The 20,242-nt window shown below is 46.8% G+C and overlaps 1 protein-coding gene across 4 annotated transcripts in view; it reads right to left on the bottom strand.

Moving 5' to 3' along the window:
* Window positions 1-20,242, bottom strand: part of SNX29 (sorting nexin 29) — a 499,743-nt gene that overhangs the window by 457,843 nt on the left and 21,658 nt on the right. For 3 of the 4 annotated variants that reach the window (XM_019468619.2, XM_053894354.1, XM_053894353.1), the window contains exon 4: window positions 1,502-1,626. The exons of the other annotated variant lie outside the window; for it this stretch is intronic. In XM_019468619.2, the coding sequence (XP_019324164.1) occupies window positions 1,502-1,626 (125 nt within the window). The remainder of the gene's footprint in view (window positions 1-1,501; window positions 1,627-20,242) is intronic. 4 annotated transcript variants of the gene reach the window in all.

Genomic DNA, 20,242 nt, shown 5'->3' with positions numbered 1-20,242 from the left:
CATGGTGAGGAGGACCCTGGAAAAAGGTACGTCCTCCAGCAGCTCATCAACCAGCCCAGAGCACTGAGCCGGCTGCATGTGGAGGACAGAAGCCACCAAGATGGCAGAGGCCAACATCCTAGGCGACCGAGGCAGCAGGCGGTGGTTTCCACGAGGAATGAGGCCCTTGCAGGCGGCTCCTGTCTGAGCCGGCCCCGTATGTCCCCAGATCTTAAAGAAGGGACCCAGGAGCACAGAAGAAAAATCGACAGTAACGGGAATCCCTCTCGTGGCTGTCCCCTGACCCCAAGGGGAAGCACGTTCGCTCGTGAACAGGAGCAACTGGGGAGATGAACGACAGAGCTGAGAATCCAAGGAAGGCAGACACACAACACGAGGGAGAGGGAGGGGGGAGAGGGAGAGGGAGAGGCAGAGACCTGCCTTGTCTGGCAGAGAATTCCCACAGACGCCCCGGCCAGACACGGCGAGGGCCGATGGTCAGCTGTGAGCGAGGGGCCCTCCGAACATTTCGGTCAGCAGTGACATGCACGTCGCCACAGTGACAAGATTCAGGAACTCAGAGCAGCACTCACAAGCAGGGTCTGAAAGAACCTACTCTTTAAAATGTCCTGGAGGGGGGCCCCTGGGTGGCTCGGTCGCTTAAGCGTCCGACTTCAGCTCAGGTCACGATCTCACAGTCCGTGAGTTCGAGCCCCGCGTCGGGCTCTGTGCTGACAGCTTGGAGCCTGGAGCCTGTTTCAGATTCTATGTCTCCCTCTCTCTCTGCCTCTCCCTGTTCATGCTCTGTCTCTCTCTGTCTCAAAAATAAATAAACGTTAAAAAAAATTTTTTTTTAAATAAAATGTCCTGGAGGAAGGGCAGAGTACGTATCTTATAGGACATGAGATGCTTCTAGGTTCAGATCCAAAGCAAATCGCTTCGAACGGTTTTCTCATCTGCATAATGGAGAAAATAAGGTCCCTGCTACTCACAAGGCTGCCGAATGAGCTAACTGACATAAAAGACTGACGAGGTTCCAGGCTTGTGCAAACTGCTCCTATGTGTCAGTAGTCATTATTAACACTGGCCCGTCGGTCAGACACACAGGAGCAGGACACGCGGGAAATGCTCTGGCAACACGCATACGGACGGTAGCAGAGGCGTAAGCTCAGAGACCTGCTGTCGCTGTTGCTGAAGACAGACTTGACCGCGGAATGGCGTGCTATCCCCATGCACAAAATTAGAACACGTTGAGTTCCCAGCGATTGCCAGCCACGCTGGTCACATATGCACCTTGGCTGCAGCACCCCGAGCCCCCAGAGATGGCAACCCGCGGCTCCAAGGGGTCCGCAAAGGACAACGCCAATAGTGACTGCGGGTAAGACTTTCTCACTCGTGGATTTCTGCACCACCACGCTCCCCCCACCCCCGTCCCACACGCTTAAAAAATAAATGAAAACTTTTTAAAAGGAGGGCAACAGAAAAGACCTCATCCTCTGCGCTGCATCAGGCCAAGCAGTACCTGTTTCTGTTTTGCTGGCGAAGCCTGCTGCCTGTTTGATTGCGGCCGCCGTGAGCGCCAATCCCCGGCTCCTCTTCAGGCCATGCTGCAGGACGGCCTCAAACTGGGCGCACAGACAGGTCACCCTGCAAGGGAACCAGTGATTCATCAGTCCATCTGTGAAGGGAGACAGACAACCAGGGCAGCCCCAGCACCTCCGGGGAGGGGGTGTGTCAGCGGTTGTAAAGCTCAACGGGAAGGTACACACTGGACAGCTGGATTGGCAGTCAGGTAAGTGACACGGAATTGACTGGGGCCTCTCCACACACCTCTCCCCGTTTCTGTTCATTTCACATAAGTCCAGGAAGCCCCACAAAGTCTGGCCATATTCATCAGACTCCTGAACGCATAGTAACAATTCCCAGGAAACAAGGGAAATGGAATTGGTGCCAGCCATCAGAGGAGAAAAGAATAAAATCCAATTTAAAAACAGATCAGTTAGGCTTAGGGAGGGGCTGGCTGCTAACTGTATCCAATTCACAAGTTCCAACTCTAATTCATATCACATGTACTTTAAAGAATTAGATTATCTTTGAAGAGATTGAATGCACCAGCCTGCCAAATTGGAAACATTGTATAATTTCATGGCCTGTTACATACACTAAAAAAATAATATGAATTCTGATTCTTGTTCTTTATTTTGTTGCAAGAATATTGTGAAGTCAGATCCAGAGTTAATGGAAAGAATTTTCAATTAAGTTACAACTACTGTGGATTCAATTAAATTTATTTCTCAATAACCAAGGAAATAGTTTCAAGATCATGTTGGCAAAGAGAGGAGGTCACAGCTACTATGTCCTATTCTTAACAACCATCCCAGGGCTCTCGGGCCCCAAGGCCCATCGGGTCTGTGGACTTCAGAGACCCTTCCATTCACTCATGCAACATACGTTAAAAAATCCTGAACTCCTCTGTGCCAGGCTCTATTAATCTAGGCTCTGAGGATACAAAGACATACCAAGGTCTCTGCCTCACCACATTTGCATGGTTCTAACAGAGGGAGATACACAAACTAAGCAGACCATTTCAGTTATGAGAACTTTGAAGAAAATAAAACAAGACGAGGTGATAGGTGGAGACACGTCAGGAACAGGCTTAGATTCGGTGGCCCAAATGGAGGTAACCTTGGAGTTACGACCCGGATGTGACAAGACATAGCAGGCTGGGCAGGGGGACCCAGTGCAAAGGCCCGGAGGCCATCACCATCTGGCTCAACCTTGCCTAACTTCAGGCATTTCCTGATCCACTCACCTCTACACCTGTAGCAATAATACTCCAAGAGTTTATTGCTCTGTGGGTGGTAAAATATTTTCATAGCCATTATTTCATTAACTCTTTCCACCAACATTATGATACAGGTGGTATTACCTCCATTTTACACCTAAAAAAAAACAGGCTAAAGACATTTCAGAGACAGTAACATGAGTACATAATAAGCAGCAATATAAGACAGTACATAATTAACAACATCTGTACTCCAGTCCTGCCCAAGCCTGAACTGATCCAAGGTAGTTTCCAATACACCCCATACCAAGACAAACATGCTTATTCTAAGACAAATGTCCTCTCTCTCCTATACCCCACTTTTACTCGAGTCCTCTGCCTGCGCCAGAAAACCCTAACAGAGCATCAAATACCCAGCATTCATACATTCACTCTCCAGCCTGTGCTCATGACAGACATCACTAATCCATCCCAGCATTCTAGGCGACCATTGCCAATGATCAAAGCTGGCCCTCCACAGGAAAGAAACCTATGTGGCATCCCAAACCAAACAGGTGTCCTCAACTACGCTGGTTTCCAGCTCCTACCTTGGCTCTCCTGCAACTGGCTCAATGTCTGGTACACAGGACGTGCTCCCTAAATCCTTTCTCAGCGGGCAGGAAAATGAGTAAATAATCTTGAACCCTGAGTCCCAGATTACTCCCCCACACTGGAACAACCCTCTTTGCTGGGCAGATGTCATCCTTAAATATGAGCTGTGCCTATGCCAGTCTCTCTGCAAGTTTACTCAGGCACACATTTAAGGGCTTCCTGAAAGCTGGGACACCTAGCAAAACTATCTAAATTCCACAGCAACCAAAAGACGTATGGCAAAATGGAGCCCAGCCAAAGCCCTATCCCGGGAGGAATACACCAGAATTATTATTCTCCATAATAAACCACAGCCGGTACCTTTAAACAAATTATCGGCAAATATGGTAATGAAATCAACAATCCCTGTTAGTTTGCTTGGTTCTAGTGCACAAGTCAGTAACTGCCCCGCCAACTCTAGATAATATCTGGCCCCTAAAGAGAATGGAATGCAGGTGAACAGCACAAACCCAGTCCCCAAGGCTCAGGTTACATCATCAGTATTACCTTCCAGATGCAGACATGTCACTATCAACCTAATGCAGCAGAAAACCCACAGGGGGTACTAATCCTATAATTAATTCATTGCGATGACCACCTTGCCAAAGGCCATTCTGTTTATCACCCTCCCCATGCCCCCTTTTCACTTCCCATTCTACCTGACCTTGTACCTACTGGTCATTCAAGACTTGGCTCGAGGGTCCCCTCCACCAGGAAGCCTTCCTGAGGGCTTCTCATTCTGAGCTTCTTTCTAGTACGGCACTTGACCAACCTCTCTGTTAATGAGCTGCTTCCTAGAGCTGTCTCCTCTCACTAACTTGAGCTCCCAGACACCAGGGATCGTGCCTCATGCATCTTCCGTGTCCCACTATGTAGCACAATGCCTGTCCCAGTATGTGGCACAAGTGTGGTAACCGTGGCCAAAATGGTGCCTCCCCTGGGGGACTCAGAATACAGACTTGCACATTCAGGCGAGAGACGCGTCTCAGGAGATGTTGTACAATTCGTATTTCGGGCCCAGGTCGGTTGAATCAGGCAGAACACACTCGTCCAACCACACGCATCTCCACCTCGTTAACGCATGGCAGACACACTACAGGCGCTGATTTATGACCTCACGCCCTAAGGCTTCCATTTCTTCTCATCTTTACTCATTTCTATGATAATTCCTGCAAAGCAAAGGGGCACCTGCTTGAGCGGGGCTCTTCATTTTCTCAGCTTGGTCTCTCCTATTTCCCAGAATGCTCTCTGCTACATGCTTTCTGGCATCGCTGTGGTGGGCTGGCTGCCTCCATGGCATTTCATCACATCCAACTTCTAATGTAAGTCAGTGAATTGGGCATGTTTTTAATTAAGTGGGGGGGACTTAACAGCAAATGTTTTCATATTTTTAAAAACTTTTTAATGTTTATTTTTGAGAGGAAGAGTGCAAGTAGGGGCAGGGGGTGCAGAGAGAAAGGGAGACACAGAATCCGAAGCAGGTTCCAGGCTCTGAGCTGTCAGCACAGAACCCAACGTGGGGATTGAACTCACAAACTGTGATATCAAGACCTAAGCCAAAGTCAGACACTTAACTGACTGAGCCACCCAGGCACCCCGTTTTCATTTTTTTATTGATTTTTTTTTAATTTACATCCAAATTAGTTAGCACATAGTGCAACAATGGTTTCAGGAGTAGATTCCTTAATGTCCCTTACCCATTTAGCCCATCCCCTCCCAACAACCCCTCCAGTAACCCTCTGTTCTCCATATTTAAGAGTCTCCCTGTTTTCATATTTTTAAAATCACCAATCAAGAGGCACCTGAGTGACTCATTCGGTTGAGCATCCGACTTTTTTTTTTTTTTTAACATTTATTTATTATTGAGAGACAGAGAGACACAGAGTGTGAGCAGGGGAGGGGCAGAGAGAGGAAGACACAGAATCTGAAACAGGCTCCAGGCTCTGAGCTGTCAGCACAGAGGCTGACATGGGGCTTGAACCCACAAAACGGTGAGATCATGCCCTGAGCCGAAGTCAGTCGCCCAACCAACTGAGCACCCAGGTGCCCCAGCATCCGACTCTTGATTTCGGCTCAGGTCATGATCCCAGAGTCATGGAACTGAGCCCCACATCAGGCTACACACTAAGCATGGAACCCACTTGGGATTCTCTCTCTCTCCATCTCTCTCACTCTCTCTGCCTCTCTCCCCCGCTCCCGCTCTCTCTTTAAGATAAAAAAAATTTTAAAATTTAGGGGCACCTGGGTGGCTCAGTCGGTTAAGCATCCAACTTCGGCTCAGGTCATGATCTCGTGGTTCGTGAGTTCAATCCCCACACTGGACTCTGTGCTGATGCTCAGGGCCCAGAGCCTGCTTCGGACTCTGTGTCTCCCTCTCTCTCTGCCCCTCCCCTGCTGATGCTCTATCTCTCTCTCTCAAAAATAAATAAAACATTAAAAGAAATTTAAATAAAAAGCACCAGTCAAAAAAAAAATCACTTCAGGTTTTTACGCATACAACTGTTTACCAGATGAAGAGATACATCGACTGTGGTGTATCGATACAGAACACTGCTCAGCACCCCCTACAAAGGGGTGAAAAACTGACACTACAACGAAGATGAGCCTTGGAAACACTATGCTAAGAGAAAGAAGTCAGACCCAAAAGGCTACACAGTGCAGGATTCCATGAAACGCTGAGAAAAGGTAAATATACACAAACCAAAAGTCAATTCGTGGTCGCCTAACGCTGGAATCAGGGGTTAACTATAAATTGGCACAGGAGGAAACTTTGGCACGATGAAAATGTCCTAAAACTATATTGTGGTTAATGGTTGCACAACTCACAAAAGTACTGAAAAAAAAAAAAAAATCACTGCATTGTACCCTTACAAGAGGTAGATTTGTATGGTATGTATATTAGACTTCAAAGCTATTTAAAAAGCTATTTAAAAAGAAAAAAAAAAAACGGTCCTCAAGGTGCTCAGTAAAGCTTGATAAAGGAGTTCATGTATGGAAAATCAAATAGCCTGCTCCGGCTGAATGTGAAAGTTATCTACCACCAGCACAGGGGGACACGGCATGAGCTTAACTAGTTTACTGCTGAAATTCCGCAAGCTGCAACCTCTATTTCAAGACTCCTTAACCTGCCACATCCATCTACAGTAAGATTCTTAAGAATCGTCTACTTTTTTATGGCAAACGTTAGAACAACAGACAGGATCAACAATAAAAGTAACCTTATGAAGGAGGGCACATTGCAAAGCGCTCCTTTCACGTGTTAGAGGAACCTTTTGGAGAAAACCAAGTACAGTTATGAAAATGGACTGGATTATCCTCATGTGGAAAGCTCCAATGTCACCTGGAGTGGAGTCAACTGTACCCCTAAAAATCAGGCAATTAACAGCATCAGCCCTGTGCCAGATTGAAGGCAGCACGATCACACCAGCCTTGCTACGGCAAGGCCATGACATGACAACCATTTGCAGCGGCTATGCTCTGTATTTGTGCCTTATGAACTAACTTTTCCAAAGGGCACATCCTGTAGCCTGTAAATTTCACTGGCAAAGACCAGTCCTCCGCTGCAATCTACAAATCGGATAAAGATTTACAAATGAAAATATTCGAAACACATTATCTGCACCTGTGGAAAGTTAAAAAAACACCTAAAGAGCTGACACTGGGAACTAGTTGAATGAACAGTAACAGAGCATATCGTCAAATGCTATTTAGCCCTTAAAACTCATACCAAGAGCTTCTAGTGAAGACCCACAGGTTTAAAATATAAAATGAAAAGTAAACGGGATATAAAACTACATACTAAGTATGTTCCCAACTATGCTAAAAAAAAAAAAAAAAATCCTAAAGGGAATTAGGTGAAAAAAATTAAGAGCCACTTGGCAAAGGAATTACTGCTGATGTCTTTCTTGCCTTTATGCTTTCCTGAACTTAGCTCCTTTCCAAAATAAGCATTAAAGAAATATTCTTGTCTCAAAAACCAGAAATATTGCTACCTTGAGCTACAACAAATGAAGAAATACGATTTAAAAGTTATGATGAGGAAAAAGTGCACAACTATTTTATTTTAAATGCTTATAGAGAACTTGAAATACATTTCTTTTTAAGTTTAGATCATAATGTTAAGCAAAAAAAAAAAAAAGAATATCTACAAAAAGATTTTAAAAAGTGTTTCTAACCCACAAATAAAAAATATGCAGGGGCACCTGGGTGGCTCAGTCACTTAAGGATCCGAGTTTGGCTCAGGTCATGGTCTCACGGTTCTTGAGTTCCAGCCCCACTTCACGATTCATTATCCTCTGCCCTCCTGAGATTCTCTCTCTCTCTCCCTCTCTGCCCCTTGCTCACTCATTCTCTCTCTCTCTCTCTCTCTCTCTCTCTCTCTCTCAAAAGAAGAAAAAGAGGGGCACCTGGGTGGCTCAGTTGGTTAAGTGTCTGACTTTGGCTCAGGTCATGATCTTGTGGTTCACAAGCTCAAGCTCTGCTCAAGCTGAGCTGACAGCTCAGAGCCTGGAGCCTGCTTCAGATTCTGTGTCTCCCTCTCTCTCTGCCCCTTTCTGGCTCACGCTCTGTCTCTCTCTGTCCTTCAAAAGTACATAAATGTTAAAAAAAAAATTTTTTTTTTGTAAAAAAAGAAGAAAAAGAAAAGATGCTCAAGGGGAACCTGGGTGGCTCAGCTGGTGAAGCACCTGACACTTGATTTCAGCTCAAATCATATTCTCACGGTATAGGAGTTTGAGTCCTGCATCAGGCTCCACACTGACAGTGTGCAGCCTGCTTGGGATTCTCTCTCCCTCTCTCTCTGCCCCTTCCCTGCTCGCTCACTCTCTCTCTTTCAAAAATAAATAAATAAACTTAAAAAAAAATAAAAACTAGTAGAATTAAAAAACTAAAAGTAATTAGAACGATTATTGGAACCGTAACTTGGAAAGGGTTCGGCCAAGAGAGAAAATGCAGAAGCCGAACGTTACATAGGATTCAATTTTTGTAAAACAATAGCAATAAAACCTGTGTTTTATTTGTAAAAATTCTGAGAACATGGAGAAAACCGCAGAACAAATAAATCTCGGTCATGAACACAAGGTACCCAGAGGGAGGGAAGGGAGTAAAAAAGAGAACAAAAAAAAAAGTTGACACAGAACCAGAAAAAAAAAATGCAAGCCTGGTAAGGGCGAAAACTCACAAGGCAATAGTTTTCAAGACAGTGTTAAGTGTGAGCGTTTGAGGGTGTAAAAAGAAAGTAAAAAAAATCAAATGTATGTTCTACCAGAAGAGCGAGAAATCAAAACAATAAGCAATTCTTAAATGGGTTAAATCGTAATTTCTGACCATTTTCACAAGTTACTAACACCAACACAGGATCTGTCTTCTCTGGGGTGGACAGACCTCCAGCTCTCTCCAGAAGCAAACACTGTCCCGGATTCTCCCGGCAGAAGAGACGTTTCAAAATCAGGAACAGGAACTGGCGGCTGGGAAGGAAATCAGCTGAAGGGGCTGGTGACATTAAAAGGGAAAAAGAATGGAGACGAGAGTCCCTAGATGCAGAAGGAGGGAATAAATGGGAAATGAGACACAGAAGGGGCATTAAGCCAGTGGCCCATGGGTCTCCAAGCCTGGTGGGAACCCACAGTCTGGGAGAAAGAAAACTCCACGCCGAAGCCTGCTTTCAAACAAAAGGGAACAATTGAAAACCAGTTTGTTCTGATTTCTGGCCGCACCTTAGAGCCAGAGAACGGACGTCTCATCCTCCGTGTCCAGTCAGCACCTCAGGCTTATCAAGACTCAGTCACAATGCTTCTCGATCCTTCCGTCTCTCCTCCCAAGAGCACTCCCTCCACCCAGCCCCCCTGTCCCCTGCTCCCAGGGCCCCATCGCACCCCACCCATCCCCCCCACCTCCTCGGGAAATGCAGATCTGACTATATTGTCCTTTATTTCTCTCTCACCCACGCCACACTTTGCCATGGCATACAGTCCATGACACAATTTCAGAAGGGACACAGATGAACATTTCTATGTTAATCACTTCAATGCATCAAGAAAATCTATAACCAGCCGTCCGTCTTTGATATCACTGATGCCGTTACTTAGGACAAGACCAGAGTCATAAGGCAGGGCCTTCAAATTCCACCACAAGCCAACACCTGGCTCAGACGGTATAGAGAAATGGCAAAAACTGTGAAAATGGTATGCAAATAGCCACAGCCTAAGAAATGATACCCTAACTGGGGTCCCTGGGGGGCTCAGTCAGTTAAGCATCCAACTCTTGATTTCGGCTCAGGTCGTGATCTCACAGCTCATGAATTCAAGCCCCATACTGGGCTCTCCGCTGACAGCGTGGAGCCTGCTTGGGACTCTCTCTTCTTCTCTCTGGCCCTCCCCTGCTCTCTCTCTCTCAAAATGAATTTAAAAAAAAAAGAGGGGCACCAGGGTGGCTCAGTCAGTTGAGCGTCTGACTTCAGCTCAAGTCATGATCTGGTGGTTCATGAGTTCGAGCCCCATATCGGGCTCACTGCTGTCAGCCTGTCGGCACACAGCCCGTTTTGGATCCTCTGTCCCCCTTCTTTCTGCCCCTCCCCTACTTACGCTCTCCCTCTCAATAAATAAATAAAACATTTAAAAAAAAAAACAATTTAGGGGCACCTGGGTGGCTCATCAGTTAAGCAACGGACTCTTGGTTTCACCTCAGGTCATGATCTCACTGTACAGGAGTTCGAGCCCCAGGTCAGGCTACGCACTAACAATGCTTGGGATTCTTCTCCCCCTCTCTTTCTGCATCTCCCCAGGTCCTGCTCAATCGCTTGCTCTCTCTCTCTCTTTCAAAATAAATAAATAAACTTAAAATAAAATAAGATTTTAAAAAAAAATAAAGAAAAAGAAAAACAATGATATCCTAATGGATAAAGTTCAAACACCTAGTGACTTTCCAGATCACCTCCCAACACCTACAACACATCATCCACAATCCCCCCTTTTGCTCATGCCTGCCTCCACCTTCGCACTTGCTACTCCTGCTGCTGGAATTCCCATTCTTCCCATGTGACCACTAAAGACCCAGTACTCACCTCTCACGTCTATACTATGCAATTGTTACTACAGGCCTCCTTGACTGTTCGCAATTTACATGCCCGTCTCCTGGACTCAATCGGAGAAACATCTCGTCCAGTTTACATCCCTAATGCCAACACAGTAGTCTACCAATAGATAACTGTGGCATAGCGGAATTAATGAGCGATCATTCTAGCCTTTCGTTTCCAAATTGGCCCAAACACTGGTATGTCAAGTCATAGGGAGACAATGTATTGAGTTTTAGTAAGTTCTTACTGGCTGTGCCAAGCAAACATTGTTATATACAAGGAAGCGGGGACCATGATTATCATCTGATGTTCCGGATGATACAACAGAGGCCTAGAGAAGATAATCAAGTCCAAAATTACACGGCTGGTAATTGGTGATTTGTGGCTGGGTGGGCCTCTCCCGTCAGAGCTTAGACTTCAGGCTCATGGCCTCTCTCTGCTATCGGGACAGTGATGATGATGGTGATGGTGATGACAGTGCTTGCATATTGTTTCCCCTGGGCCAAGCACTATTGTCAGTGGCTATAAACAATACAAATATTTATTGATATTCAGACATGGAAATGTGCTCAGATTTGCTAAATGCCCTAGAGTTCCCCTATAGCTAAAAATAATCTTTTTCCAAAAAGAAATCAATTCATTTGATCACTACAGTAAAATAAAAGAATATACAACATGAAAAAATATATATATACAGGGGCGCCTGGGTGGCTCAGTCGGTTAAGCATCCGACTCCGGCTCAGGTCATGATCTTGCGGTTTGTGGGTTTGAGCTCTGTGTTGGGCCCTGCGCTGACAGCTCAGAGCCTGGAGCCTGCTTCGGATTCTGTGTCTCCCTCTCTCTCTGCCCCTCCCCTTCTTGGGCACGCTCTCGCTCTCTCTCAAATAAATAAATGTTAAAAAAAATTATTTATACACACACACACACACACACACACACACACACACATAATGTGGAACCACCTACTACAGATCCTCAAAGTGGAAATGAAGTACTCAGGAGGATAGAAAATCCAATTAATGAACCCCAAGATTTTTTGCAGGATGAGAAGAATTAAAACATCCAGGCAACACCTCAAACTAATAGCTTGGGAAGAAACCCATGACAAACTGAAGACAAAAATCACATGATGAACAAGACCTTTAAAAGAAGAAAAGGAATGCCTGACAAAGCCATTTGGTTTCATAAGTGTCCAGAGGAATCCATAACAACAGTTTTCAACTGTGCTGAGAATAACATTAAGGAACAGCAAAGGTCGGCTGGTTTTGTTTTGTAGCTTCCTGAAAAGTTCACGAATGTTTCTAACTCTTCACAGGTAAAGAAAAATCACCAAAACAAATCACTCTTCCCTGGCAAGCTTTGAAAGGAGAAGAAAAGCTCCTTTCTCTGACTTCTTCTGACAACATTCCCTGAAAGGATCACAAAAATGTACATTTCCTAAATGTTCTGAGACAAATACTCAAAGCCAACCCATTGCCACCCATCACGGCAAAGAGACCCAGTGCGCAGAGAATATTTACCAAGTGTCCGGACACTTTACATAAAATTACAACGACAGTAACAATAGCTAACAATTTCTGGAAGCATACTGGCTGTTCGGCTTCACACGAACTGACTCAGAGCTCTACTGAGTCGATAAAGTTACTGCTGTTCCCATTTACAGATGAGGACGTTGAGGCACAAGAAAGTCAAAACTTGCCCACAGTCCAACATGACTGGGGACTGGCGACACGAGGATTCAAACTGAGCTCCAATTCCCACACTCATCCTGCCGGCCCCAAGTTTGGGTCGCTGCCGATAATTCCAATGGACACCTTCCAGACGGTGTTCTGTAATTCCACGGAGGAAGGAGACGCTTCTGAGGAACAATAACGTATCTGGCCCTTGAGGTGACTTCCAGTGTCTGCTGAGTCCTTGGGCCATTATTTCCGGAAGGCAAACTATTCAAAACACACATTACAGCCTCTCCCAAGGCCAGTGTGACTGACAGTACGTGGAATAATTTTCATGAAGCACAAGAATGGGTCTTTGTTCTGAGGGCCAAACAGAGCAGGACCGCAACTCCGACGGGAAGGGGTGAGGAGAAACGCGGCGCTCGGGAGCCTGCTGACTGCCCCACTTCCTCCTGGGGGGCTTTCGGAGGACAAAATCATGCAAGGAGCCTCGCCTGCCATTTCCTTTCATGTCCGTGGTGTCTGACGCTTTACATCTTGCTGTGTGATGCTGTGTGATCTCCGAAAGATCAAACACATCTGCCTCCCACAGGCTCACGCTTTGCGATTTCGGCTGTAACAGAATAACATTGTGTACAAAAGGCACACGGGCAGTGCTCTTTCCCAGACTTGAGCCATTCACAAACAGATGGGCAACTTTTGTTACATCCGAGCATGGGTAGGCTGGTTTACTTGTCCTGGGTTTGACTCCTGTTTTCCACGGGAGAGACGCCTGTTTGACAAGGGAAAACTCTATTGCTGTCGCAGCACTGGGCCCCACAGAGCAAGCCCCTGTGCCGCTCTGCTGGAGGAAGGCTAAGCCCGAAGCCTCTGTTTAGACAGGAGGAGGGGGCTGTGCTGGACACACTTTGAACCGTAGGATACTGTTGTCTTCGCAGGTCGAAAGGACCAAGTATCAGTAATTTCATTTCATTCAACCTCACATTAATACCAAACCAGGTCTCTCCCCCAGTATCGCTGAGACTGGAAAAGAAAAGGCGAACCACTGAGCCATTAGGCAGCTGAGGGGAATTGAATGCCCTGACATTTAACACTTAATATTAAGTACTTTTTGGGGAAACGGTGTGTTAGGAAAACCACGAGGGGCTATAGTGTCAGAGAACAGGACCACAGTAGGAAAACAAAGTCTGTCTCCAATCCTGTTCACCACCTACAAACCACGTGACCCACCTAACCAAAGTGCATGCTCCAGCACCAATGGGTACTAGATACAAAGTCAATGCTACAAAAATGACCAGCCTCCAAGGTTTTACACCTGTAAGAGCAGGGAAATTACCCTACTCCTGCTTGCCTACCCCTCAGGGTCATTGCAAGGATCAAAGGACACCGATCACATAGACATGAACATTTTTATTTTTTGTTTATTTTTTAATGTTTATTTAATTTTTTGAGAGACAGAGAGAGAGAGAAAGAGAGAGACTGAGCACAAGGAGGGGAGGGGCAGAGAGAGGGAGACAAAGAATCCACAGCAGGCTCCAGGCTCTGAGCTGTCAGCACAGAGCCGGATATGGGGCTCAAACTTGTGAACTGTGAGATCATGACCCGAGCCCAAGTTTGCTGCTTAACCGACTGAGCCACACAGGTGCCCCTAGACACGAACATTTTTAAACCACATGGTATTGTCACAAGAAAGCCTATCACTACAATACAGCAGCAACAGGGGACAACTGATGGGCATTATGGCCACCCTGTGTTCATTCATAACAGCCACCTTCATAACAGCACCCAGATTTCATTTGAAAGTTTACTTCTGCCTCACTGCATCCTGTCCTGGGATGGTGACCCAAGGAAACATCTTGCACTACACAAGCCAGCGGGCTCCCACGAAGCTCCTTCAGCCAAATCCTTCTGCTGGTGGCGAGCAGGTGGTCATGTGACCTGAGACTGAGACTGGCCAGTCAGGTGTTTACTCCCTAGACCTTCAATCTTGACCAGAATGAGAGTCACTCTGGCAGCAGCACCTTAACTGGACCAGCATTCCTGCTAAGAGACACCTCTGGGCCCCTGTGTCCAGCACAGGAGCCTTCCAAAGTTGTCTTGACTCCTTCCCATCTCCAAACCCGGCCTTCCATCAATTCTGCAAGCCCACAACATCCTTAGCTGGAGATTCCTGTTGCTTGTTGCCCAAGAGCCTTGGCAGATACAGCTGTGTGCCAGCCTTTCAAAAGTTCCTACTGGTGGGGCGCCTGGGTGGCTCAGTCGGTTGGGCGTCCAACTTCGGCTCAGGTCATGATCTCACGATCCGTGAGTTCGAGCCCCGCGTCAGGCTCTGTGCTGACAGCTCGGAGCCTGAAGCCTGCTTCACATTCTGTGTCTCCCCCTCTCTCTGACCCTCCCCCGTTCATGCTCTGTCTCTCTCTCTCTCAAAAATAAATAAACGTTAAAAAAAAAAATTAAAAAAAAAAAAGTTCCTACTGGTGGGGCACCTGGGTGGCTCAGTCGGTTGGGCGTCCAACTTCGGCTCAGGTCATGATCTCACAGTCCGTGGGTTCGAGCCCCGCGTCGGGGCTCTGGGCTGATGGCTCGGAGCCTGGAGCCTGCTTCCAATTCTGTGTCTCCCTCTCTCTCTGCCCCTCCCCCGTTCATCCTCTGTCTCTCTCTGTCTCAAAAATAAATAAACATTAAAAAAAAAAATTAAAAAAAAAAAAGTTCCTACTGGTGTTCGTCCAACCAACTGGAATCTGGCTATGACCCTAAGCCAACACTCACAGTCATGCCCAGAACTTTACCTACGACAGTCCATTTTCAATGGCCTTCAAAGGTAACACTTGGCCTTTTAAGAGAAGATCCCTTCCAATTATCCATTATATCTTAGTAGTCACTTGTTCTCAGTTTCCTATAGGAGAATGACACAGAAGAGACACGTCTCGGGACGTGGGGTCTGAGAACTGTACCCAGAGTTATGTGGAAAGGAATCTTCCACCTTCGGGAACATCGAAAAGTCTCACTAATGCACATTTGCCCTTCCCTTCCATCTGCAGACTAGTGCCTGCATCAGTAGACCGCATGGCAGGAGTCCCAGCTGAGTGAGGACCGTCCCCACCAGACTTCACTCCGTATGGAGTGAAATTAACACTCCGACGTGTTTGGCACTTTTAGACACAGTATCTGACTTAATCCTCCCAAATGGCAGGGCAGCTCTGATTCCGACCACCTTTTCAGATGCGTGCGTTTTCCCCACACCACCAAGCGATTCTCTGACACCAGCTGGGTGTCCTACACCTCAACTCAATTCTGACATTTTCCACCTGGAGACAGCATTAGAGACCCCACAGGTGAAGGTCTGTTCTGCAAAGAAGCTGTTCGTGTGGCTTGTCGCGCATTTCCGCCCAGAGCCGCGCACACACACAGTCATGGGGGGCTTACTAGTCGGCTTGTGCTCCGTATCCGGGCTCAGGATCAGAACTGGCCCTTCTGTCCCCGACGCCAAGAGGAATTAATTCGCCTCACCTCCTTGAGCCAGACCAGGCTGGGCCCCTGGAATGGATCAGGGAGGGCAGAGAAATATGCACACACCCAGGCTCCAGAGATTGTGAGATACAATAAGAGAAACAGAGGAAAAAACGGCTTGCTCAGGACCGCACTCGGGCAGACTTAATAAATCACATACGGGTAAGTGTAGATGTTGCCCCGGTGGGAAGACTTAGTCGGAAGTCCCACCTGAGGGGAGGGCGCTCTGCTCAGGACGCTCCATCGGGACTCCAACGGGGCTGCTCGCCGCTGGGCTCCCCCAGCCAGAAGGCTGGATGTTGTGAGTACCCGATTTGATGAATTTAGCCTTCTCTGTTCTTCTCTGTATTTTTCTCCCTCTTTATGTTTACTGGAATTGTTGAATTGCTTATATTCCCTTTCCCTCATAATTAATAGAGCTTTCCTCCACGAAACCAAAAGTGTGGCTATGGTGAATTAGTACTATTCAGAACAAGGTCTCAGTTCTATGAGACGCCACACATCCCCCCGCCCCCCCCAACCCCGGTCACAAGCCCAGGCTGTCACCTGTACTTCTGCCTGACCGGCTGTGTATCTCAAACATTCCCACGGCCTCCTCCGGGGGTTAGATGAATTTGCCAGAGCGACTCACAGAACTCAGAGAAACATTTTACTTACTAGATAACCGGCTTATTATAAGAGGATGATGTGAACTCAGGAACAGCCGGGGGGAGGGCTGCGCGGGGCCAGGTAAAGGAAGAGAACACGCAACTTCCATGCCCTCCTCAGGAGCGCCTCTCTCCCTGCACCCCTGTGTGCTCATCAACACAGGAGCTCTCAGGACCCCATCCTTTTGGGTTTGTATGAAGATTTCATGACATAGGCACAACTGATTAAATCACCAGGAGCTGGCAACTGAACTCCACCTCCAGCTCCTCACCTCTGCCCCAGGGAGGGAGGAGGGGGGGCTGCTGGGAAAGAAAGTTCCAACCATTTAATAGCATGGCTGGTTCTCCTGGCCACCAGCCCCCAACCTTTGGGACGTTCTAAAAGTCACTGTATTCACATAACAGAAGACATCTTCATGGCTCTCATCACTTTGGAAATTCCAGGGGTTTTACAGCACAAGGCCAAGAATGGCAAAGAACAAATATGTTTCCTGTTTAAATCAAGATATCACAGTAGACCTAATTCTTGGGCTCTGAGAAGTTAGGCAGGTGGCTCAACCGCAAAGGGGAAGAGCCAGACTCGAAGCCAGGCAGTGAGAGCCAGAGCTCTCTCCCGCCAGCCTGCCCAGGGCACATCCCCAACCTCCTAGACATAGCCCTCAAGTCATGTTCTGTAATCACTGTCCCACTGGGCTATCTTCCCCAGTAGAAAGAAAGCCACCCGAAGGGTAGAAACACTCCTGAAATACTTGAGAAGGCCCCATGTCCAGCACAGAACCTGACACCAGCTAAGCATTCAGCAACTAACTGCTGAACAAATGAGTGACCCAATAAATATTTATTGAGCACTTACTATGTGCCAGGCACTGTGGACACAGTGTGAGCAAAATAGGTTTATTTCCAGCTTGTCATGCAGTTGAACAGATAAACGTAATCAATCCATCGTACCAACGCGTAATGTGAAACAGAGATTTCTAGACTCTGACAGTATTGAGCAGGGGTCACAAAGGACAACCCCTCGCAGAAAGTGTGCAGATCCATGGTACAGAGCAAGGAAAATAGCTCCAGATGATTGGGACTTTGGGGTCTGGTGGGGCAGGGGGAGAACTGCAGTCAGGGGACCTGAAGACTTCCCCGACAATTATTCAAAGGCTTTGAAAACAAACAAAACAAAACAAAACAAAACAAAACAAAACCAGAAAAGGCCAGGCCAGAGTAGCTGGAGCAAAGAGCCAGACTGTATCAGGGATGCGAGTCTTTTTCCAAAGAGCGAAGGTTCTCTATGGCAGAGTGAAGGGACGGCAACTGCATTCTTCGTAAGTATCTCTGTGCAGAGGAAGCAGGACAAAAAGGAAGGCAGGGAGTCAGTCGATGGCAACCATCCCATGGGGGCTGTGGTGACTGAGACAGGGTGATAGCGGGGAGCTGGAAAGCAGTAAATACATGTGAGGTGACCTCTGGTGCTGGGCCATTTGTCAGGGGTGGAGAAGAAAGGGGACTCATCTATCTTTCCAGACCCCACAACAAAATGTTCTTAACTGCAAGGTTAAGCTTTGTCACAATATAAGGACAATGATGTGGCCTTTCCTGTATGAAGGTGGTGCCACCTCTACCCAAACATATTGCAGAGATAAGACCAAGACTCTGATATGGAGAAGGAACCCTCAATGTGGGGGAAAAACAATTTTTTTTGATGTTCATTTATTTTTGAGAGACAGACCGTGAGCAGCAAAGGGGCAGAGAGAGAGGGAGACACAGAATCCAAAGCAGGCTCCAGGCTCCAAGCTGTCAGCACAGAGCCCGACGCGGGGCTAGAACTCACGAACTGTGAAATCATGAGCTGAGCCACAGTCGGATGCTTAACCAACCGAGCCACTCAGGCGCCCCAAAACAATTTTTTTAAACACAGCTTCAAAATCAACATAATCACTAATTGTAGCCTAACACGGGAAGAATGGACTTCGGGGCCCGAGAAACTAGGGTCCCACTTTCAACTCTAACTTTCTCAGATGTCTAACCTTGGCTGCATTACTCTACTTGACGGAGTCTGTTTTCTCGTCCGTGAAGAAGGAGTAACACGACCACTCCAGACACTGTGTAGGAGACTAAGCATCAACATGCACAAGGAGTGGCCAGCGACGTGAGAAGCAGTAACTATCGGGGCACCTGGATGGCACAGTTGGTTAAGCATCTGACTCTTGATCTCAGCTCAGGTCACCATCTCACAGTTTGTGAGTTCAAGCCCCCCATCGGGCTCTGTGCTGATGGGGTGGAGCCTGCCAGGGATTCGGTCTCTGCTTCTCTCTGCTCCTCTGCCATGTGTGTGCATGCACGCTCTCTCTCTCTCTCTCTCTCTCTCTCTCTCAAAATAAATAAGAAGCAGTAACCATTATTATTAACATAAAGCAGCACCCTCCTTTTAGCCATAATCCACAGCTCTCATTGAAGGAATTAACTTTCTAACTTCTATGAAACCTAATATTTTACCTACTAAAAACTTTAGTAGTATATTCTATTATATAAGAACACACTCATTTAACATTTAGAGATGGATTCTCTCTCTCAAGAAAAGAACAGGATAATTACGAAAATAAAAAAGTGATGGAGAAGTCCTGAGCACACACACCCTCACCCATGCACACACATGCATGCACACGCACTCACACACATATGTGTAGCTGGTCTAGGATGGGAGGGAGAATTGCATCATTAATGAATGAGCCTCCCAGATGATTCTGATGCAGGTGGACCTTGTGTCCCCAAATCAGGACCCCTGTGCTGACCAAGGCCAGGCCCCATAGTAGAGCCTCAAGAACAACTGTAAAATGCAAATCATAAAAAAAAATAATTATTCTATATGTACACTTATTAAAACTGTATGATATGGGGTGGAAGGACAGACAAAAAGATCAATGAAACAGAAACAGACATTGACAAGTAAGTAAATAAAAATCTCAGTAAGGATACAGCTTTTATACTCTTAAGGATAAAGCTTTTCCTCTGGCACTTTCCATGGCTATTTTATCTTCCAGCAAACACCTACAGATTTACGTCCGTTTTACTTACTGCTTATGAGTACTCTGCTGGGAAGGAGAGAGGTCAGGACCCAGGGCCTGCCTGCTGTCTCCATGTTCACAGTCAAGGCACAAAAGCATTCATAAACCAGTTATTACAATGCAACATGGCAAGTTCTGTAATAACAATAATTTCATCTACTGAAAAAAAGAGAACTGAAACAATAAATCAGTCTAATGATCTGATGCCACAACCACATACTAAGAACCAAATGTGCGACAGGCACAAAATGTGCAAAAGAGAGAGACACACGCTAGAGGAGTCGCCCCTCGGCCCTCAAAGCTCACAAGCCTCGTGGTGCCACAGATTAAACAGCTGACTACGATACGATGCCGTGCACGCGCTCACCCAGTCGCTCACCCTGACAGGTCTTTCCTAAGCACCTTCTACACGCTTCCAGGCATCAGACTTACATCAGTGATCAAGACAGCAAACATCCCTGTCTGCACAAAGCTGACATGACCACACCCAGAGACAGAAACCAACAAAATAAACAAGCCTAACATATAGTCTGTCAGCTGGTGGTAAGTGCCAGGGAGAAAAACCAGGTGAAGGAGAGACAGGATACGGGAGGGGTACAGCGTTAAACCTGCACCAGTTTCAAATAGTCCCTGCAGCTCTATGACAATGTGGCACTATGCGCTTTGCTCCGGCTGGTAAAGTGTGTCACAGACACAGGTCTGAAAGGACAGACCAGGAACGGGCTCTGCTGGGCGGGCTGGGGTGAGTGGGCCGGGCCACGGCCAGTCTCCGGAATGACATGAGCACCGAGCAAGCGAGTTCCCTCATTTCCCTTCCTTTGCGGGGAATGTTCCTCCCGCCACCATGAATCACTGAATGACTTCACAAAGCAAATGCCTGTGTGTCTCTT

The sequence above is a fragment of the Panthera pardus genome, unplaced genomic scaffold, assembly GCF_024362965.1.
Source record: "Panthera pardus isolate Hobbes unplaced genomic scaffold, ASM2436296v1 HiC_scaffold_5, whole genome shotgun sequence".
Taxonomy (NCBI): domain Eukaryota; kingdom Metazoa; phylum Chordata; class Mammalia; order Carnivora; family Felidae; genus Panthera; species Panthera pardus.
This window is presented reverse-complemented; position numbering and strand designations above follow the sequence as displayed.